Here is a 21,026-nt window from a genome sequence, read left to right on the forward strand (position 1 = left end):
CCTCTATATCTCATGTTTCTCAGTATTTTAGGCATGCACCTTTTCGGCTGCAAATTTGCATCTGAAAGAGATGGAGACACCCTCCCTGATAGGAAGAACTTTGACTCCCTTCTATGGGCTACAGTCACCGTTTTCCAGGTATTGTAATCCAAATACCAACATTCAATTATTGGTCCATATGCACAGCATCTTCCTAATGAGCTCCTCTGTGATTAGTGCTTCTCAAGTCAGGGTGAAAATTGGTGCATACAAAAGGGAGTGTAAAATGTTGTTTTTGTGCACCTCAATGTATTTATTAAACTGTGTATGCATGTTTTAAGTATATTGTAGGGTCAGAAATATGTAAAGCCTGGAAGGTGGAGTCACCATGGTGCTTCTTTTATGTCTTGGATACCTAAACAGCTAGATAATTCCTGACTGTTCCTATCCACTTGCAAGTTGTGGGGGCATCCACCCACCTTTGTGTGTAACATTTGGGTGTACAAAGAAATTTGATGCGCACTAAGTGGATTTAATTCCTTTTGCAGGTATTGAGGAATATATTTAAATTATCATTTTGTCTTTGGGCTTCAGCATTAAACTTTCATGACCTTGATGTTCTCCCATCTCTCCTGTATACCATCACTGTTAGCTTTGAAGACAAGTCTGGACATAGTAGTGACCTCCAATGAGTTTAAAGCAGGGTGGATGAAAATTAATTAGTCTGGGTAGGTCAACAGATTTGCCTGTTAACAGCTTTCCTAGTGTAGTGCCACCCCCGAAGGAGCCCCTTGAGAATTTTAGGTTCTAGGTTCTGCCTTTCAACTCCAAGGACAGTCTTAGCCCCTCTGGCACACCTAGTACACAAATATTACTGCGTACTTTACTTAGTCCCGTGTGAAGGCTCTGATGAACGGATAAGATAAAGGTGTCTGCATGCAGTTTCTCTTTAGGTGTATCCTCAAGGTAGGCTCCCACCTGTTCACCAATTCCGGCAACACCAAGTCCCAAAGGAAAGGATGTCCTGGAGCAAGTTCTTGAAGGATGCCCGATTAGCGACCTTGTGACCGAAGAACCCAGCAATATCTGTACAGGTACCCACACAGCGGATAGGATGCTTGTGGTGGTGGGTCTGCATCCGACCATAGAGCTGCTGGTGGAAGAACTGTCACACCGCCCTGCTGTGCTGTCCCCCTTGAAAGCCATCCAGGAAGAAGATCCCCCTTCTCCAGCATCTGGAGGACCTCTGCCTTGTGGTCCCTTCTCCCTGGCTCCCAGGAAGCCTCGTTTTCTCCTCCTCAATCCCACACCCCCTCCCCCTGCTCTGCATGCTGGAACTATAGTTTTCCCTTAGGGAATCACCATAGGGCCGCCTGTCTTCGGGGCTACATGTCCCATGGTCCTCTTTGATTGGCCCTATCCATAGCTGATCAGGAGCGGGCATCAGCGGGCCAAGCTACACATGCACCACTATCCTAGCAAAGTAGCAAGAGGAGGAGAGGGAGGGGGAAGGCTGCTGCCTGTGTGTGTCTTCTCCTGTGGCTGTGGCTGGCTGAGCAAGGGGGAGGGGGGGATTGGCAGCCGTTACAAGAGCTTCTGAAAATGTAGGTGAAATATAAAGAGCAGCCATTCTCAACCAAGGTCCTTTGGAAGTTGCTAGGGGATCCTTGAGCTGTGGTTAATTGACCTCCCATGTGATAGTGGACCAGGGCCAACAACCAGCTGCAAGAACCCATTGATCTTTTTCTCTGTCTGTAAGAATGGCATTCTGACCACCACTGTAGAAAAGACATGCTTTTCATTGACCACCCATGTTTCTCTTTTGATGGGCGGGGGGGTGCAGCGTGGTATGGGGGCAGTAAACACTCAGAGTACAGCACACTCATAGAATGTAATAGCAGTGTGTAGCAGAGCAGGTCTCAGATGTGCTGACTGCGTCTGTCTTGAGTAGCCGAATGTGGCCTGGCCGGTCCGTACCCAAATTGGGAGTTTTGCAGGTAGGATAGTGTGTCCCTATCCTTTCTCTACTTGTTTGCAACCTCTCCCTGCTGCTAATCACTGTCCCTGTCAGACGGGTGACCTGTCCCTATAATACCCACACGTGAAATGCATGCCAAGCCTGGGAGCCAGGGCCTTAATAAGGCTTTGCCTGACCAAAGATGTCTGCCAGAGTCACATGGGGTGGCAGCATCCAATCGGATAGCTTCCCCAGTGACCCAGGAAACCAAAGAGAACCAAGTTCCTCTTGACTTCCCCTCCAACTGGAATGCCACTGCCATTGAGTGCCTCCTACAGTGGAGAAAATAGACTGCTCCTTGCCTACACGCTTACCACCAATTTGTTGGTTTTAGCAGGGGTTCCCTGGGATTTAATAATTTTTAATTATTTCAAGGTTTCATCTGAGCTAAAATAGTTGAGAAAGGCTGATATTGAGATATTCTGTATAAATAAATGATAGATAAATAAACCTGCTGTAAAGGAAAGTTTTAGTTTTAGAGAGGTGTGTTTAATTTGTTGTGTATTATTTCGAAACCGTCAATGTCTGGTCAGTGTCAGAAAGTTGACGCAAAAGACAAGATGTTGCCATAACCTTCTTTTCTGCTCATAATAAACTGCCTGTGTTCCTTCATGGAGTATATGGAGCACAGTCAGAATGTTGAACATCACATTCATCTGAATATTCTCTGTGATCTCTCCATGCAGATTTTAACCCAAGAAGACTGGAATAAGGTTCTCTACAATGGAATGGCTTCCACATCATCTTGGGCGGCCCTGTATTTCATCGCACTAATGACATTTGGAAATTATGTGTTGTTTAACCTGCTAGTTGCCATCCTCGTGGAAGGTTTTCAGACGGAGGTAAGCCCTATTTTGGCATGGTTGAAATAAAGGAAGGAATTGACTCATGGTCAAACCAAAAATGCTATTTTAATTTATTTTTCATATTCAAAGCAAACTCACCCATCCAATCATGTCTCCATGCTTTATTTTGCTGAGAAATCACTTTGAAAAACACCCCTCTAGCTGCGGCCATCTTGAGTAAGGGCAGATGATTCAAGTACCATTTATTTCCTGGAATCCATATGCCGTTAGCTCAGGCATGTAGGCAGGAGGGCGTGCTTAGATGATAAAACCCCTTCCCCTCTCCTGAAGACTCCTGGGATGTATGACATCATTTGCTTAGGCAAGAAACTAGGATGTAACTGAAGAAATGTAAAACAAAAGTCAAAATACTTAAAAATAATATACCTTCCTATCTGTTTACTCATGCTATTAGCATAAAGCCAGAGGCGTAACTAGAACCTTCAGGGCCCTGATGCAAGAAACCATGAAGGGCCCCCCGGACCCTGGCCCGGGCCCTTCCCGTCAAGCCTGGGGCTCCTCCCACTGATCCAGGGGCCCTTTACTCTCGTTGCGGGGCCATTACATATTTACTGACCCCTTCCTGGTTCTCTATTGTGACACATTCCCTGCAGCAGGGGCCCAGAGATAGCAGCATACAAGTGAACTGGATAGGAGGAGTGGGGGGGGGGGCAGCATACAGAGGAACCAATCTCCTCCATTTTCCTCCTGCAGCTACAGAAGGAAAAAGGAGGACAGTGATTTCTCTACATGCTGCCCCCGCCGCCCCTCCTATCCAGGTGTACAAGGGAGCCACACAGGCCCCCTGGAGCATGGGGCCCGGTTGCGATTGCAACCCCTGCAACCCCTGTAGTTACGCCCCTGCATAAAGCTTAAAAATACTTATTGTTGATTATGAGATTGCAGTTCCACTTTAAAGATGAGTCAAATATCAGATGGTTTGCTTGGTGTCCAGTCAGTGGTGTTTGTCACAACACCAAATTGAGCACTGGAATTGCCAAACATATTCACAATCAAGCTTCACCCCCTTAATTTCTGGGAACATATTGAAAGCGGTTGTTAACCGCGGCTGGTAAAAAAAAAAACACCTGTAAGGCAATTGTATAATGTGCTAGTATGCATCGCATACTAGCACATTATGAAATACTTACCTTAGAACGAAGCCATCCGGCAGGGCGCTGTCATTGCTGAGACAGCTGACATCTTCCCCCAGCCTTTATCCTGGGGACATCACTCCCGCGCATGCGCCGGTGATATCACTGGCTAAATGCTTAGTGAATATCTCCTAAACGATGTACGTTTAAGAGATATTCATTTTACCTACAGGTAAGCCTTATTATAGCCTTAATATAGTTACATGTAGGTAAAAATGACCAAGCAGAGTTTACTACAGCTTGAAACATAGCCTTTATCAGTATACTATTCTCCACTGCTTAGTACAAAGGATTAGCCAAAAAGCCAAGATACAATGTGCAGCACTACTCCCTGGGGTGCTGCTGGTTACAGGTTCCCCTGGGTTACCCTTAGCAACAACATGACAGTTCAGCATTTTCAAAGTGTTTATGGCTCAGTCAGGAAACAGTTTTGGTTTTTGTGTTTTTATTGAGAACTTGGATAGGAGAAGGGAATGAGTGGGATACTCCAACTTGAATAAACTATGCACAATTTGCTGGGGCGACTAGATATTGCTGAGTGTGGCAAGGCCGCTGCTTCACCTTGTCACTAGCAGTGAAGAAGTAATTAATGAACTGTTTTAGATAAGCTGTACTGTACTGCAGAACACTCTTCAGGGCCCTTCCTGGTACCTCCTTTGTTCCTATACTTCAGGGTTCTCTATACGGCACCCCCTTTACTGTAACACTCTCTGTGTGAGCTAGCTCCTTGATCACCTGACTTCACTGGAGTGGTCCCCCTTCCTGGGTAGACCCTTAGGCAAATCTCCTGGTACTCACGGACACTGTTTTTTTTGCGAGAGACTCTGCCAGCAGCTCCACTGTCAGCTCCACTGGATCTTCTGCAGCTCAGCTCCACACCCGGTTCACTAGGCCGTCCGCCTAAGACCACCTTCCTCACACACTACAGGAGTAGAGACAGCCTCTTCCTGGAACTCTGCTTCCCGCCAAAGACCCCATTCACATGTCCCCTCAGTATTTATGGTCAATCCCAGGATGCATTGCAAGAATGCCCTCCCACTGGGACTGCCATAAAACCTGATGTGTCACTGACTGGGTTTCCTCCACTGGCCAACAAGTTCCCTCATTGGATGCAGTGGGGACACTCCCTCAGACCCAGTGAATCACACCTGGAGACATGCAACAGGCAACCTAACCGATCAGGCTCCCCTGATAAGCAGAAGGAGCATATATGCATTTACCTAGCACCTACCTAACTAGGAGGGTGCTACAAATGTAAGAAACCCTTTTTTTTATTAAAGCCAGCTGAACTCTCTGTGTACATGCAGTGTCTTACACTTTGTTATCTTTAGAAAACAGCCACAACCTGATTAGAAAAGCCTGCCCCCTGCCAGCATGCTGCAGAGCAGGGCCCTTGCTCTCTGTGTGGAAGCAATGGCCTTTCCGTCTGCAAAGCTCCCACTCCTGACTGATTTGTTGAGCTTTAGCTCTGACTCACTAGAGGGCGTGTCATTAACTACTTTAGCCCCGGAGGATTTGGCTGCTCAATGACCAGGCCCTATTTTGCGATTCGGCACTGTGTGACTTTAACGGACAATTGCGCGGTCATGCGATGCTGTACCCAAACGAAATTGACGTCATTTTTTTCCCACAAATAGAGCTTTCTTTCGGTGGTATTTGATCTCCTGTGCGATTTTTATTTTTTGCGCTATAAACAAAAAAAGAGCGACAATTTTGAAAAAATAACAATATTTTTCACATTCTTTTATATGAAATTCTCAAAAAAAAAATGTTAAAATCAAAATTTTTTCACATTTTAGGTCAATTTGTTTTCTGCTACATATTTTTGGTAAAGAAATCGCAATAAGCGTATTTTGATTGGTTTGCGCAAAAGTTATTGCGTTTACTAACTACGGAAAAGGTTTATGTCATTTTTATTGTTTTTTTTTTTTACTACTAATGGCGGCGATCTGCGATTTTTTGCGGGACTGAGAGATTGCGGCGGACAGATCAGACCCCTAACTGACATTTTTGACACTTTTGGGGGTACCAGGGACATTACTACAGTAATCAGTGCTAAAAATATGCACTGTTACTGTAAAAATGACACTGACAGGGAAGGGGTTAACAGTATGGGTGATCAAGGGGTTAAATGTGTCCCTAGGGGCGTGTCGGGGGGCGTGACTTCTGAAGTAATCACAGAGACTTGCGATCCTATATAGCAGGATCACATAGCCTCTGTGATCACTTCCCGGGAGAATGACAGACGGCTGTGTTTACATCAGCCGTCTGTCCTTCTCTCTCAGCTGCGGGAGATTGCTAGTGGCCGGCGGCCATCGGAGCCGACGGTCACACGCACTGGCTCCCCGGCTGACGAGCGGGGGCGGGTGCGCGGCGGCGCGCTCGCCCCCTAGAGTCTCCTGAGCGAGCGACGTAGTACTACGTCAGTTTGCCCAGGAGCGGCTGCCTGCTGCAGTAAATCTGCGGTGGGCAGTCATTAAGTGGTTAAAACCACTGCCTCTATACAGAGAACAAGGGTCCTTCTCTGCAGCATGCTGGCAGGGGACAGGCTTTTCTACTCAGGCTGTGGCTGCTTTCTAAACAAAACTGTAAGACTTTGCACACCTTTAGTTTTGATGCACCTGGAATGTATGTAGCTGAGATAAACTGAATATTAAGTTGGGTTTAAATGTAATTGACTGTTAGAGGATATGCTGTTTTCTCAAGGCTAATCTGCAGACAGAATGTTGTGGGGAAGGGGAAATTCTTTCTCACTCCCTTACCTATTGACACTACAATAAATTGCTTTAGTGGGGACACAGGCTACAATAAGAACATAACAGCAGAGGTTCTTCTCCCCCCCCCCCCTCCAGTTCTACAGATTTTATTCACTTCCTGTCCCTAAGAACACACAGGATGTCTGGATAAAATCTCCCCAGGGAAGACACAGCCTGCAATAAAAAATAGTCAGAGTTTATAACTCTACCATACTCTTTGCTACATGATAAGCAAAGATTGTGGCATCACTCAAGACAAAGTCGACTGCTTCCCTGGATCTACTAGAAGACAGGTTGCCGGCGGGTCCCTGTACCGCTCCAGAAGATTAACTAGTGTGAATAGAAGGATCACCGATTTCCCAGTCAGCCTGTGTAGACAGTAGATAGGAGGCGGCCTCAGCTTAAATCACATTCCACTGGCGCATCTTGCCCCATGCACAAGGGGCTTAGTGATAGCTCTTGGTGGGCAGGGGGAAACACATCATGGAGGTTTGGTTTTGGTGGAGAGATGTAAACTGGGGCCACCTCTTATCTTCTGTCGCTGATTGGGAGACAAGTGATCCTTCTGTTCATACTAGTCTACAATACCCTTATCATTGATTCTTTTTTTGACTGCGATACACACACTACAATCTGATTGTACAATCCCTGTACAGTCTGATTTACATTTACCAAAACTATGTAATATGAGGACAAACCTATACAATCTGATCAGTTTCTATCCAACCACACAGCCCATTTTATTACATAGTTTTTAGTAGATGTAAAGGAGATCGCACAATCACATTGTATGGTGTATGGCCAGCTTAAGACTGGGGGGGGGGCTTCAGTATATCTATAGTGACAGAACGTTTGGCTTAGCTGCTTCCGGCAGACAGTGCCTCCTTCCCTCCAAACCCTTCCAGCAGACTGAGAGCCAATACCAGCCCTTTTACCCCAAGCATCGTACACAGGCAAGATGTTGAGGTAGAACCAAAGGAATGACTGTTTATTGAACAAGAATACAGGATTTTATACACTTTAAAAGTAGGTCAGTCACCACATGAACAATTAAACCACGCATTTACCCAAAACATCACACAATGGTTAGATGATGAGCTAAAGTTGACATAAGGCTAAACCCATCATAAAAACCTTCAAGAGTTAGCCAAATTAGTCAACAGACAGAAACAATAGGTGACTCAATAAACAATGGAAACTAACACCTAGACAATGCTTTGATTAATCAGGGATCCCAGACTGTCCAGCAACAGTATTCAAGAAGACCCAGGGCTGACCAAATCTCATTATTCAGCTTTCTTTTTACATACATCTGCTCAATGAGTTTCATGTTGGCAGAGACCATCATGGCTTCCTTGACTGTTAAATGCAATAATGTCCTTTTGCATTATATACCAGGACATCTTCTTAAATGCTTGTAGCTCCCTCAAATGCCAGGGCCCATAGTTAGAAGCAAAAGAGGCTACTCTGCAGTTCCCTCCAAAAGCCCCTTTCCTGGTTGGGTCTGTTACATTTCTCCCCCATCCAAAATAGACCAACAAGGTCCCAGACCGCAACCTGGTGTGGACCTGTGTTAGTTGGGCAGAGTGAACCCACATAGGTAGTCTACATGATTTCCATTCTTGGCTGCAGGTAAGGGCTGTCATCAATAGGTGTGGGACAGAGATCATGAACCCTCTGTCTAGCTGCCAGTGCTTCAGCTGGGTGGTCTTTACTATTCTGGGGCTCTGACTGCTGCTGGGGAGAGGGGCTGACTGTCCCGACTCCCTGGAGACATGAAGACACATGAGGTGCTAGGCAGAGACCAGCGGCACTCTGCCCTGTTGCCAGTGCTTCAGCTGGGTGGTCTATACCATTCCGGGGCTCAGTCTGCTGCTGAGAAAGGCGCCGACTGCCCTTGCTCCCTGAAGCCGTGGAGAGACTGTAGGTGCTAGACAGAGGCCAACGGTGTCCTGCCCTGTTGCCATCGCTTCAGCTGGGAGTAGGAGCTTCACTACATCAGCTTGTCACTGGGGAGAGGGGCCACCTGCCCCGGCTCCCTGGAACTCCAGGGTTGTTGCCGGTGTTGGGCAGGGGTTGGTAGCACTCTGCCTTGATGCCAGTGCTTTTGCTGGGGACCCCTCTTCATCTGCTCCAGCTAACTGTTGGGAATGTAGGCTAGCTTCCTCCACTCCCAGACTGTGGATCTATGCCGCTGGGGAGGGGGAATGGTTTCCTCCCCTCCCTTCATCTCATACTGCCGCTGGGGAGTGAGGACAGCTTCCTCCCCTCCCTGGTCCTTGAACTGTCGCTGGGGAGATGAGCCAGCTGCTCCATCCCCCGTACCCTTATCCAGATGCTGGACAGATGCATTCCCCCTAAGCGCATCCTGAGCAGAAATAGGTTCACCAAGGTAAGTCAACACTTGCTGCATCCACCATAAGAGGTCCGCTTCCAGAGCTGTGGGTGGAGGTGAGCAAAGCACATTGTTACTCTGCCCCTTTGCCAACACTTCAGCCGGGGTTTCAGAGCTGTCGGCTGGTACTTACTGATAGTTCCAGGCAAAGGTGCCCAGCCCAACTGCTGAGCAGAATCTAGCAGCCTTCTGTAGGTAATCTCCAGCTCCCATTCCTGAACGGTTAGAAACTCCAAATCTTCCTGTGCTCAGAGCACTTCCGATACATTCATCCTCCGGTCTCTGTACTCCATGATTTCCTTAATACTCCACTCCAGATCCCTCCTAAAGTCAGGGTTCTTGGACAGCCTTTTGTACAACAGCTCCAGGCCGCTGTAGCCAAAGCCTTCCATCCAGCTGTTGACTTCTGGCCACAGGATACAAACCACTGGAGGGCTCTGTAGCTCTCATCCAACCGTATCTCTGCCCGGACCAGCCTGCTTAACTCCTTGTATGGTTGTTCCCCTAAAAACAGCACTCGCACTTTGTACTGCGACCAATACTTTTCCTGTATGGAGGGGCAAAATTTTCCCTGGTGGTGCTGCTCCCAGGCTAGTGCTTCCTTCCAGAGTTGTCGGCTGACATACAAGTCATACCATCCCAGCAAGACCTGCACTGACACTGGTCCTCCATGCTGTATCTGCATCTTTTGCAGCCTCCTTCTGAATTTCTCTTCCATGGCAGCTGGTATCTGTACCTCTCCTCTTCTGCTATCCGAACCTCGTGGTTTGGATGTCCCAGACTGCAGGAAGCATCCCACTGCTGCCACCAAATGTGATAACACGCTTGGCACCCTGCTTAGATGCTTCTGCCAAGCCGTGCCTCCTGCCCTTCCAACCCTTCCAGCAGACCGAGAGCTAATACCAGCCCTTTTACCCCAAGCATTGAACACAGACAAGATGTTGTGGTAGAACCATAGGAATGACTGTTTTTTGAACAGAAATACAGGTTTTTATACACTTCAAAAGTAGGTCAGTCACCACATGAACAACAAAACCAAATATTTACCCAAAACATCACACAATGGTTAGATAATGGTTAGAAATTGACATAAGGCTAATCCCATCATAAAAACCTCCAAGAGTTCTTGCTTCCTAAATTCTTCTTCCTAAATGCTTGTACCCCCCTCAAACGTCAGAGGCAATAGCCAGTAGGCAAGAGGCTACCCTGCAGTCCCCTTCAAAAGCCCCTGTCTTGGTTGAGACTGTCACACATATATATATATATATATATATATATACTGTACAGTGTCTTTTACCCCTTGAGATTTTCCACATTTTGTCATGTTACAACTGAAAAGGTAAATGTATTTTATTGGGATCTTATGTGATAGACCAGTCATCATAAATGGTCCTGCCATTTGGGAGCTCGCTCAGCTGCCCTCACTGCTGTCATCCCATCAAGCAGACATTGGCGGCAGGACAGGACATTTTGAAAACCATTTATCATTTTCCTTCCACTTCACAATTATGTGCCACTTTGTGTTGGTCTATCACATAAAATCCCAATAAAAATACATTTACGCTTTTGGTTGTAACATGACGAAATGTGGAAAATTTCAAGGGGTATGCATACTTTTTCAAGGCACTGTATATATATTTAACATTCACCAAACCAAATGGCATGCAAATACACACTCGTTGTGGTTACACTTTTATAAATAAATAAATATCATATGTAATATGTCATGGCAAGCATGTACAATATGCTAAAGCTAAACCCTTTAAAAATCGGTTGCAATAAAAGCGTCATTAGCAGCGCAATGTTATACGTAGAGAGGGCACACGTTTCCATTAAATACAAGAGCCTGCCTGAATCCGATTTATTACAACGCAGCTGAAGCCTACCACGGAAAGACCACACAGGATCCATGTCTGTGGACGATCCCCTCCCCCACCTCCCACGCTCATTACGGAACACTCCTGTTTACACTGTACTTTGAACATGCTGATCTCCCCTCGATCTGTTTTATTTCACACTCACATCGTGTAAATTCCGTCTACACCAAAGGGGAAAGGATTTTCTGCTGATGGTGCGGAACTGGCAGCCGCAGCCGCCATAATAGACAGTGAATGTTTATCATAACAAATAGTACCATCATTTACTGAGCTAAGTCCGCGCTGTGCCGCCGTCGCTTATTTTCTTCTCTTTTTTACAGTTTATTTTAGAAATGGTGGCGGTCTTAAAAGAGAATCGGTCATTTGGATGTTTATGCAAGAATTTTTATATAAATAAATATGATTGTGCAGGGTTACTTCTGAATCATTTATATTTACTATTTTTTTAACTTTTTTTTTTTGCGGTCAGATTTTGGCACTTTCGCTTAAGTAGTCAGCATCTGGGTGGTCTTGTTAATATGCGGTCACTCAGCTCTGGAGAGGGCATAGGGCTTGTTTCACACAGACCCTTGTATAAGCGTAGTGTGAACAGCAAGCTTTACCAACGTGTTTGCAGATCTTTTAGGAAGCATTATTGAAGCTTTTAAAGTGCCATTCAACTCCAGTTTGTAAATGATGAACGCAGATCCTAATGGGATTGCTGATTGACACTTTAAGCAAGCTGTAAGCAGACTTTAAACAAGCTCCAAGAAGTGCTGAAGCCTGCTAGCAGCTTGTTAAAAGTGGCAATCAGCACTCCTATTAGGATTTCTGTTCAACATTTACAAACTGAAGCTGAATGGTACTTCAACAAGGCTTGCTGAAGGCTCTGCAAATGCTTTGTCAAAGCTTGTTGCTCTTATACAGAGTAATGCCCCGTACACACGTTCCGATAATCGTACGATAATCGTGCGACTCATCTTTCGCAAATTGTTGCATGGCACTAAAATCAAAACCAACTCTGCGTACTTACAATCAGATTTTGTTCGTACGATTCTCTGAAAAAGTTTGTTTGCATAGCTACGTATCAGAAATTATATCATATACGTGTTACCCCTGCGTGTACTGATGAAACGATTGTAGTTCGCTAAGCTATCGTACGACAGAAGTTTTCCTGTTTGTCCCTTCAGATTTTGTTGGACCAACTGCCGTGACCGGCTGTCGAAAGCTGTGTACTAACGATCAGATTATCGTGCGATAAAGTCGTAAGCGAATTTAATCGTACGATTATCAGAACGTGTGTACGGGGCATAACGCTCGTGTGAAACGGACCCACAAGGCCCATGGTTAACATTTGACTAAACCCACCCGTGAACATTCCCCAACCTTTTAAACCATGTCTCAGTAGGCATTTTATTTAGTCCCTAATATTTTGGCTTTAGAAGTTATGAAGTTAAGTTAGGCCCCTTTCACATGGGCGCACTGCCCGACGGAGTCCCTTCTGCTCAGCAGGGGATCGATCCGCCGATCCCCGCTGAGCAGGCAGATGAAAGCTCCGTCTCCGCTCTGTGTGCAGAGACAGAGCTGTCAGATCCCCGCTTTCCTCTATGGGGAGATCGGATGAGAATGGACCGCCTGTCCATTCTCATCCTATCCCATCCGATCCAATCCTCCTGACGGATGGAAAATAGGGTTTCCATCCATCCGGATTTCACAGACAGGATCGGATCGGATGGCAGCGGGTGGCAGCGGAGATGCCCCTGCTGACATCCGCTGCCCCATAGAGATGCATGGAGCATCCGATCCAGTCCGCCTGAAAAACGCTCGCTGTGAAAGGGGCCTTAGAAGTATGTGCTGTGTCTGTCCACCTCGCTCAGCTCAGCCACGTCTGATAACCTGAAGTTTTTGGGAGCGCCACATCAGCTTGTACAAACTTTTAAAATAAAGCCCCCGAAACATGTTGGTTTTTCCAAAATAAAAGTATTTTAAAAGTTTGTACAAGCTGGTGTGGCGCTCCCATCATTTCAAAACTTTAACAAACCCCTCCGAGGGTCCAGCAGGATCCCACAGTTGTTGGTGATCAGCCTTTAGGACCAAAAACCACCTCTCCCATGGAAACACATCGGGATAAGGTTCAGCAATCCTACAAAGATTACTTCTGATAACTTAGACATCCCATGATGCCTTACCCTCCTTGTAGACTCCAAGCTGCATGCGCATACTGTGTGTCAGGACATTGGCTAGGAGTCCAAGGGAAGCATGCATCCTAAGGTGACAACGTTGCTTCTGCTCAAGAAGCAGCTCAGGGAGCGTTGTCACCCTAGAGCAGGAAGTAAAAAAATACCAGGTAAAAACAAACCTCAAACTGAAGAAAACAAAAAGGAAGGAAAGAATGGCACTAATGAAACAAAGGAGAGTAAACAAAAGGATAACCAAGAAAAAACAAACCTCAAACTGAAGAAAACAAGAAGGAAGGAAAGGATGGCACTAATGAAACAAAGGAGGATAAACAAAGGGATCACCATCTAAAAACAAACCTCAAACTGAAGAAAACAAAAGGGAAGGAAAGGATGACACTAATTAAACAAAGGAGGATAAACAAAGGGATCACCATCTAAAAACAAACCTCAAACTAAAGAAAACAAAAAGAGGGTAAGCTACTTGCTACAACTATTTTACATGACTAAGCCCTGTGGGTGGGACGAAATGCGTCGGACCATGGCCTGGATGGAGCCTGGTTGAAGCTGTGTTTACTATCTCGCATTAGGGCCGTGCTGGTGTGCAGCAGATTGATATTTTTTTCTAGGAATTGGCATAGAGCCAGTGCGAGTTCTTTCTCCCGCCTGCACCTGATAGTAGGAGTCACCAGACCTTTTGGATGTATGTCTAGAGTGGCATCCCAAGCCATGAATGGTCACAGCTACTATTTTACTAGTTTTCTTTTGGTCTACATAGACTTAAGGGCTCGTTGACACCAGACCACATGCTAGGGTGGACCATTTTAGTGTGCGGGCTATTGTCTGCTGTGTACAGGAATCGAGGGGCAGTGTCATCTATAGTATCCTTTTCAGTTGTTTTGCTTTGTCTTTGAGTTTGTGAATACGTTTTCAATTATATCAAATTCTGTTTTCTTCATTTCAGGAAGTAGCAAAGAGGGAAGATATGAGCGCCCATTTAAGCTGTATACACCTTCCTGTAGAATCACTCATGGTATGTGAAATTAAAGGGGTCCTTCGCCTTCCCCATCCACTTTTTCTTTCTCCACTCCTACCGGCCTCCTCTCTAACAATCAGATTTAAAAAAAATACCTATTTGAGGGAACCTTTCCTGCACTTCTTGGATTCTTGCCTAGGCATGCAGCCTCCAGGGACACCTATCTCACACTTCCCTGGAGGCCACAGCGCACTCTATGGTGCATCATCAAGGGGATAACTGTCTTTGGTCCTTGCAGCTGCCCCCCCCCTAATGATGCACTGTGGTGCACATGCATCATCAGGGGGCTGCCTGTGGGAACCCAGAAGAGACCTCCGGCCCATGATGACATCAGAAAAGAAGATGACATAGCGCTGGACCTGCTGTGCAATAGCAGATCCCTTCCTGGGAGTGAAATTCCTCTTTAATCACTTGACCTCCAGAAGGTTTACCCCCCTTAAAGCAGAGTTGCAGCCCCCCTCCAAAAATTAAAAGTCAGCAGCTACACATACGTAGGCTCTTTATCATGTGACCAGCTGTGTCCAATCACGGCTGGTCACATATTAAATAGGAAGAGCCATTGATCGTCTTTCCTCAGTTCGTGCGTGACAGGCACGAGTAGAGGAGAGCCGATCCGCTGCTCTCCTCCCAGGGGGGGTCTGTGCTGGTAATCAGAACATTGATTACCAGTGCAGACCCTCTGGGGATGCCACTAGAGCCACCAGGGATGCAGACCCATGACCACCAGGGATGCCGACCCATGACCACCAGAGATGCCCACCATGGCCACCAGTGCTCAGGGAGCCTGCCAGTGCCCTCTACATCAGTGCTACCCACCATTGCCATCTATCAGTCAGTGCTGCCCACCAGTGCCTATCATTGTCATCTATCAGTGCCATCTATCAACGCCCATTATTGCTCACCAGTGCCGCCTATCAGTGCCGCCTATCAGTGCCCATCAATGCCACCTATCAGTGCCACCTATCAGTGCCCATTAGTGCCGCCTATCAGTGCCCACCAATGCTGCATATCAGTGCTACCTATCAGTGCCACATATCAGTGCCCATCAGTGCTGCATATCAGTGCCGCCTATCAGTGCCCATCAGTGCTGCATATCAGTGCCACCCCATCAGTGCCACCCCATCAGTGCCTCCTCATCAGTGCCTGTCAGTGCGGCCTCATCATTGCTCATCAGTGCAGGAAAAAACATATCTATTTACAAACATTTATAACATAAACAAAAAAATTTTTTTTTTTTTTTTTTTAAACTTTTCGGTCTTTTTTTATTTGTGTACCAAAAAAGAAAAAACCTTGCTGTGATCAAATACCACCAAAATAAAGCTCTATTTGTGGGGAAAAAATGACGTATATTTGGTTTAGGTACAGTGTTGCATGATCGCGCAATTGTCATTCAAAATGCAACAGCGCTAAAAGCTGAAAATTGGCCTGGGTAGGAAGGGGGTGTAACTGCCCTGTATTGAAGTGGTTGATGTCGCTTTAAAGCAAGCAAGTGTTCATTCCATTTAAATCTTCTGTAGAGCAACTCTCAGACTAGGAGAGGGAGGAACCAACACTAAGAGCCAATCAGACTCTGCTGTAGTGCACATGTGCTAACAGAAAAAGAGAGGTGTGTGCAGAAGGATGACCCTAACACAATGCATTGACCAATCAGCAGGCTTAGGATGTGTTCTTCAGCAAGTTTTTTTGTTAAGTTTCTACACATTTAAACAGATGTTTTTATATCTTCTTATCAATCTTAGTTGTAAAACAAATGCTTATTACAGCGTGCACCAATGACACAATGAGTGCCGGTTCACACTATGCGGTGTGGGAATCGCATTTGATTTTGAACAGGAATCGCATTGCATCATCCTGTATGGCTCAAATTGCACCGAATCTGCCCCAAAATTGTGCAGGACCCTTTTTTGGTCACACCAGAATCAGATGTGTATGAATACCCATAGGATCAGATTCTGCAAACCGCACTGCCTTTTGCAAACTGAGTTTGGGTTGTTGTCGTTAACCTAACATACACACCCAGAGCGATTCGCATGAACAGGGTGCGATTTGGATGCGGGGTGGAATCTGCACAGAATTCGCTGTGAATTTGCAGCGCACAAGTGTGAACCGGAACTAAAACTAGTTCACACAGAATCTGGTGCAGCTGTGCCTAGTATCCAATCGGCTTCTTACATCATATTGTTCAAATAAGCTTTGACAATAAAATCCAGAAGATGATTGGTTAGTGTGCCGAGCTGCATCAGATTGTGTGTACACCAGTTTTAGTAAATCTCCCCCAGTGTCTCTAGGTTACTATGGGTAACAGACAGAGCACAGTGGAATCTTTTTGCTGTTTGCCTTTTTAATGGGATCCAAATGAACAGAGCAGGCAGGGAGAAGGATGGAGGGAGAGATAGATTTCAGCTTGACCTATTGACCACTGTAAACAATGATTTTTTTTTTCTTAACAAAGCAGATAAGGATGGACAGACAAACACACAAAAAGAGAGCTTGGGTGCCACCTGCTGGCCACAGAAGAAGGATTACTAACAATGCGAATAGCTAACATTACAGTTACCTTTTTTATAATTGCAGGGTGGTGGCTCCTTGTCTGGCTCTGAGAGTGCCCCAGATGAATGTGGACTCCGTAAAAGTCTTTCCAACGTGTCCTGTAAGTGAAAACATAATGAGCTACTTAATAGAGGCCATAACAGAATTTCATTATTTTTTTTAAACTTCTGAATTTTGTAGATTGCAGTTTATGAACTATTTTTTTAGTTTAATTTTACATTTAAAGTTTATTTATTTATTTTTTTTAGTTACCCCACTTCATGGTTTGCAAGAAGTAAAGTCCAGTTTGCAGCCACCCCTCATTATCCATACTGCAGCTACACCCATGCCTATACCCAAAAACAGTCTATTCGGAGATATCCCCATGGCCTGCGAGTCCAGGAGAGGGAGTAGTGTCTCTGAGAATCCTTATGCCAGCGATGTCAAATCTATGGTAAGACAAAGATCATTCATCATCAATTGTGTTATTGTACTTCTGTTACTAATGAGTCAATTGAGTTCAACCAAAAAAAAAACACTTTTCATCCTTAATATGCGAATCAGAAAGCTGCTCCAAAGGAAGGCCAAGAACCCTTATAAAGTATGGTCCAATTTGCCCTAACAAGGAAAACAGGTCATCCCCAATTAACAAAAGTGATTTATTACTCCCCTTGATAATTATTTTTCTAAAAATGAGTAGCTGTTGCTGACATAATTTAAAGAATATGTTGCCCCAGCATTTTATATTGCGGATATGTGCCTGATGTGCCATATACTTATGTTAAATAGTATCCTGTTCTCTTTTTATTGCTTGATCTTGTCGGTCCCCCTGCTTTCCTATTTCATATATAAGACACCACATCTCTCCTCTAGGCTGGAATGCCTGGGATCGGGAAAAAAAAAAAAAATCTCATGCTCTGCAGCTGAATACAGGGCAGTGTTTACAACTGCCGGGGCCAGGGATGACGTCATAACGTCATGCTCAGCCACCTAGGGTCATAGAGATGACCGAGGACTATCTGGTCCTTAGTCAGCTCTATGGTAAACTTCTGCCGCTGGCGGATTCCTTCTCCGGCTCGGGGATCGCATGGGCGAGCCAGTAGAAGCACGTCCCCTCCCGCCACCTGTATAAAACAGTCAATTGAACTGCTGCTATGATTGCTTTTACTGTGCAGGGAATCGCCGGCAGAAAAAAAAAGATATCTGAATGATGCCTGTTGCTGCACCAATCATTCAGATATTTCCACTGAAAGCCCAGGACTTCATATGACGTTCAGCAGTATGGAAGTGGTTACATAACAAACATGTCATACTTACCTGTTCTGTATAATGGTTTTGCATAGAGCAGCCCTGATTCTCCTCTTCTTGGGTCCTCCGCCGGCACTCCAGGCCCCTCCCTCCTGCCTAGTGCCCCCACAGCAAGGAGCTTGTCCATTTACGGCTATACCCTGCCCCACTCTCCCTGCATTGGCTCACTGGCTCTGATTGACAGTAGCAGGAGCCAACGACTACTTCTGCTGTCTAAGCCAATAAGGAGGAAGAGACTCGGAAGAGCTGAGGCTCCCATGAACATCGCTGGATCGAGATGGACATCAGGTACGTTTTGGGGGTGGGAGGGGGGGGGGGGGCTCAGGGCGCTGCTACACACACAAGATTTTTTACCTTGAGTCTTTACAACCACTTTAAGTTACAGTCCCTGTCCCCTCAAAATAACTCGAGTCACACGGCACCGGGGAGGGAAAATGGCTAAAATGGCAATTTTAATGGCTAATTGGGCCCAGTTTGGGGTGTACTCACTTTTGTTGTCAGCGGTTCAGACATTAATGGCTGTGTGTTGAGTTTTTTTGAGGGGACAGCAAATTTACACTGTTATACAAGCTGTATACTCACTACTTTACATTGTAGTAAAGTGTAATTCTTTAGTACTGTCACATGAAAAGATATAATAAAATAAATACAAAAAATATGTGAGGGGTGTACTCACTTTTGTGAGATACTGTAGTTAATCTAGTCTGTTAGTATAAACAAAATAAAGTAGACCCCAAACCATTATAGGTTACCTTTTGTTGTAAAACCTAATCCACTGCCCACATTCCCCTGGACCAAGTTGCAGTTAGGCCAGGGAAAATTTGGAACATTTTGTAGATAGAATCTTTTGGAAGCCATTTATAGATTTGTTGGCGACTATTTTATCATTCTGAGCTTGTTAAAGCACAAAAAAGTTAAAACATCATGCAGTGTTTTTTTTATAATGAAAGTTTATTAAATCTTCAGAAATACAGAATGCAAAATATGCAACAAGAATCACAAAGAGGTGGAAACATAAATTTCACATCTGATGTACATATTTAAAATAATCCACCAAGTACAGGATGCATATTACACACGTACAAGTCAAGCGTATATCAGACACCAAATGCACCCGGGCTCTCCACCCATCCCCACACCATCAGCACGGGTGTGGTCGACCAGGTGGGGGTAAAAAAAGGCACGATAGGAGTCCCTATCATATATACACACTTAATTTGGCCCATCATGTACAACATGTGTATAGTGGTGTCAAGGTCTTACTGGTTTGCAATCGCTACACTTCTTCACTTCCTCGCTTTCGTCCCATTTCTGTGGTCAACTATGAGTATGAGGAGGTTAGCAGCATCTTGGATTCTCATCTGTTCCGAGGTCAGGTTCATAACCTTGTGCACTGGAAGGGTTATGGTCCTGAGGAGCACTCCTGGGTTCCCTCCACTGATATGCATGCTCCCGCCCTTCTCCGCACTTTCCTCAGAAACCGTTTTTTGCTCCGCGGAGGTGGGGCAGTTGAGGGGAGGGTACTGTCAAGGTCTTACCTTGCTCTCCTGTTGGCAACTATCTTAGACATGTGCAGACTTGCATCACCACTTGCCTGCTGCTTGGGTGTCGCACAGTGATGATGCCGCACATTTGACTATGGGTTGCAGTTCTTGCCCTTGCGTTTGTGCTCCAAGGTGCATCACTGCTAGCAGACTTCTGTTCTCCGTGTTTCTCCGCATACAACCAGGCTTGGCTGACGACGACGACCCAGCATCTGCAGACTACCTGCTTCTGGACTCGACCCCAGCTTGGATGACTACCCGCTTCTGGACTTGACCCCGGCTTGGATGACTACCTGCTTCTGGACTTGACCCCGGCTTGTTCCTGATCTTGCTCCTCGCTCCATGTGGTCTGGTTTCCTGGCACCCTGACAGTACACAAGGGTCATGAATCCTGACGATGCAGGCACTCCCACGCTCCCCATGCTGGTTACCAGGCTCGAGCAACAAAATCACCTTTTAGGTCAGTTCGCTCAGGCGTTGCAGACGTTGCTTGCAAGCATAGCACACCTTGCTCTTGGTGCTGCTAGGCTGGTGGTTCCTTCTGTTGTTGCTCCTGCTGCTGCTCCTGTTGGCGATCCTGCTCCTGCAGTTGCAGCTGAAGTCACTGTTACCAGAGGGATGACTGGTTCAGCCCCCCTTACGCAGCGCTATGGGGATGAACCGAGTCGGTGTCGTGGCTTCCTAATCCAAGTGAGCATTTATTATGAGGCTTTTCCTTCTGATATGTCCAAGGTGGGCTTCCTAATCTTGTTGCTCTCGGAAAAGACATTGGCCTGGGCGAATCCCTTATGGGAGAACGATAATCCTGTGATACTCAATTACCCAAGTTTTGTTGCCTCCTTTCGTAGGGTATTTAAAATGCCTGCTCGCTCTGCCTCTGCTGCAAAGCTGCTCCTGTCCATTCAACAGGGTATTGAATTTTGTACCCTGGCAGCAGAGGTGGGCTGGAATAATGAGGCTCTGGTAGCTGTCTTTTCTAATGGCCTCTCCAATGCAATGAAGGATGAGACTGCGACCAAGGATCTCCTGACGAGCTGATTTTGATCAATACCAGGCTCAGGGAGAGACCATCGTTTAAAGGAGCGCCTGCGGAGGCCTCCTACCAGATTGGCTCCTACATTTTTTTTCCCACTCATTCTTCCTTCACCTCCCACGCCTCCTGGGGATGGTGCGTCTGGCTGTGAACCAATGCAGCAGGGGTTCACTTGCCTTTCCGAGGCTGAGTGGGTCCTTAGGAGGAGGGAGGGCCGGTGCATGTATTGCGGTCTTGGTGGGCATTTTCTAAGATCTTGTCCGACCTGTCCAGGAAATACTCGCACCTAAGGTTCTGTCGGGGGTAGATCTTAGGTGGAATTTCTTTGCCCCCGGTTTCACGTAAAGATAAACCGCTAATCACAATTGTCCTCTCCTGGGTAGTGGGTTCGGTGGCT

General features: G+C 46.0%; 1 protein-coding gene across 4 annotated transcripts in view; it reads left to right on the forward strand.

The window, feature by feature from the left end:
• CACNA1G (calcium voltage-gated channel subunit alpha1 G) overlaps nt 1–21,026 on the forward strand; it is a 384,890-nt gene that overhangs the window by 280,396 nt on the left and 83,468 nt on the right. For all 4 annotated transcript variants that reach the window (XM_082272484.1, XM_082272486.1, XM_082272485.1 and 1 more), the window contains exons 12-16: nt 24–138; nt 2,683–2,838; nt 14,144–14,212; nt 16,790–16,865; nt 17,014–17,198. In XM_082272484.1, coding sequence (XP_082128610.1) covers nt 24–138; nt 2,683–2,838; nt 14,144–14,212; nt 16,790–16,865; nt 17,014–17,198 — 601 coding nt within the window. The remainder of the gene's footprint in view (nt 1–23; nt 139–2,682; nt 2,839–14,143; nt 14,213–16,789; nt 16,866–17,013; nt 17,199–21,026) is intronic.

The sequence above is a fragment of the Pelophylax lessonae genome (assembly GCF_965119305.1).
Source record: "Pelophylax lessonae genome assembly, chromosome: 11".
Taxonomy (NCBI): domain Eukaryota; kingdom Metazoa; phylum Chordata; class Amphibia; order Anura; family Ranidae; genus Pelophylax; species Pelophylax lessonae.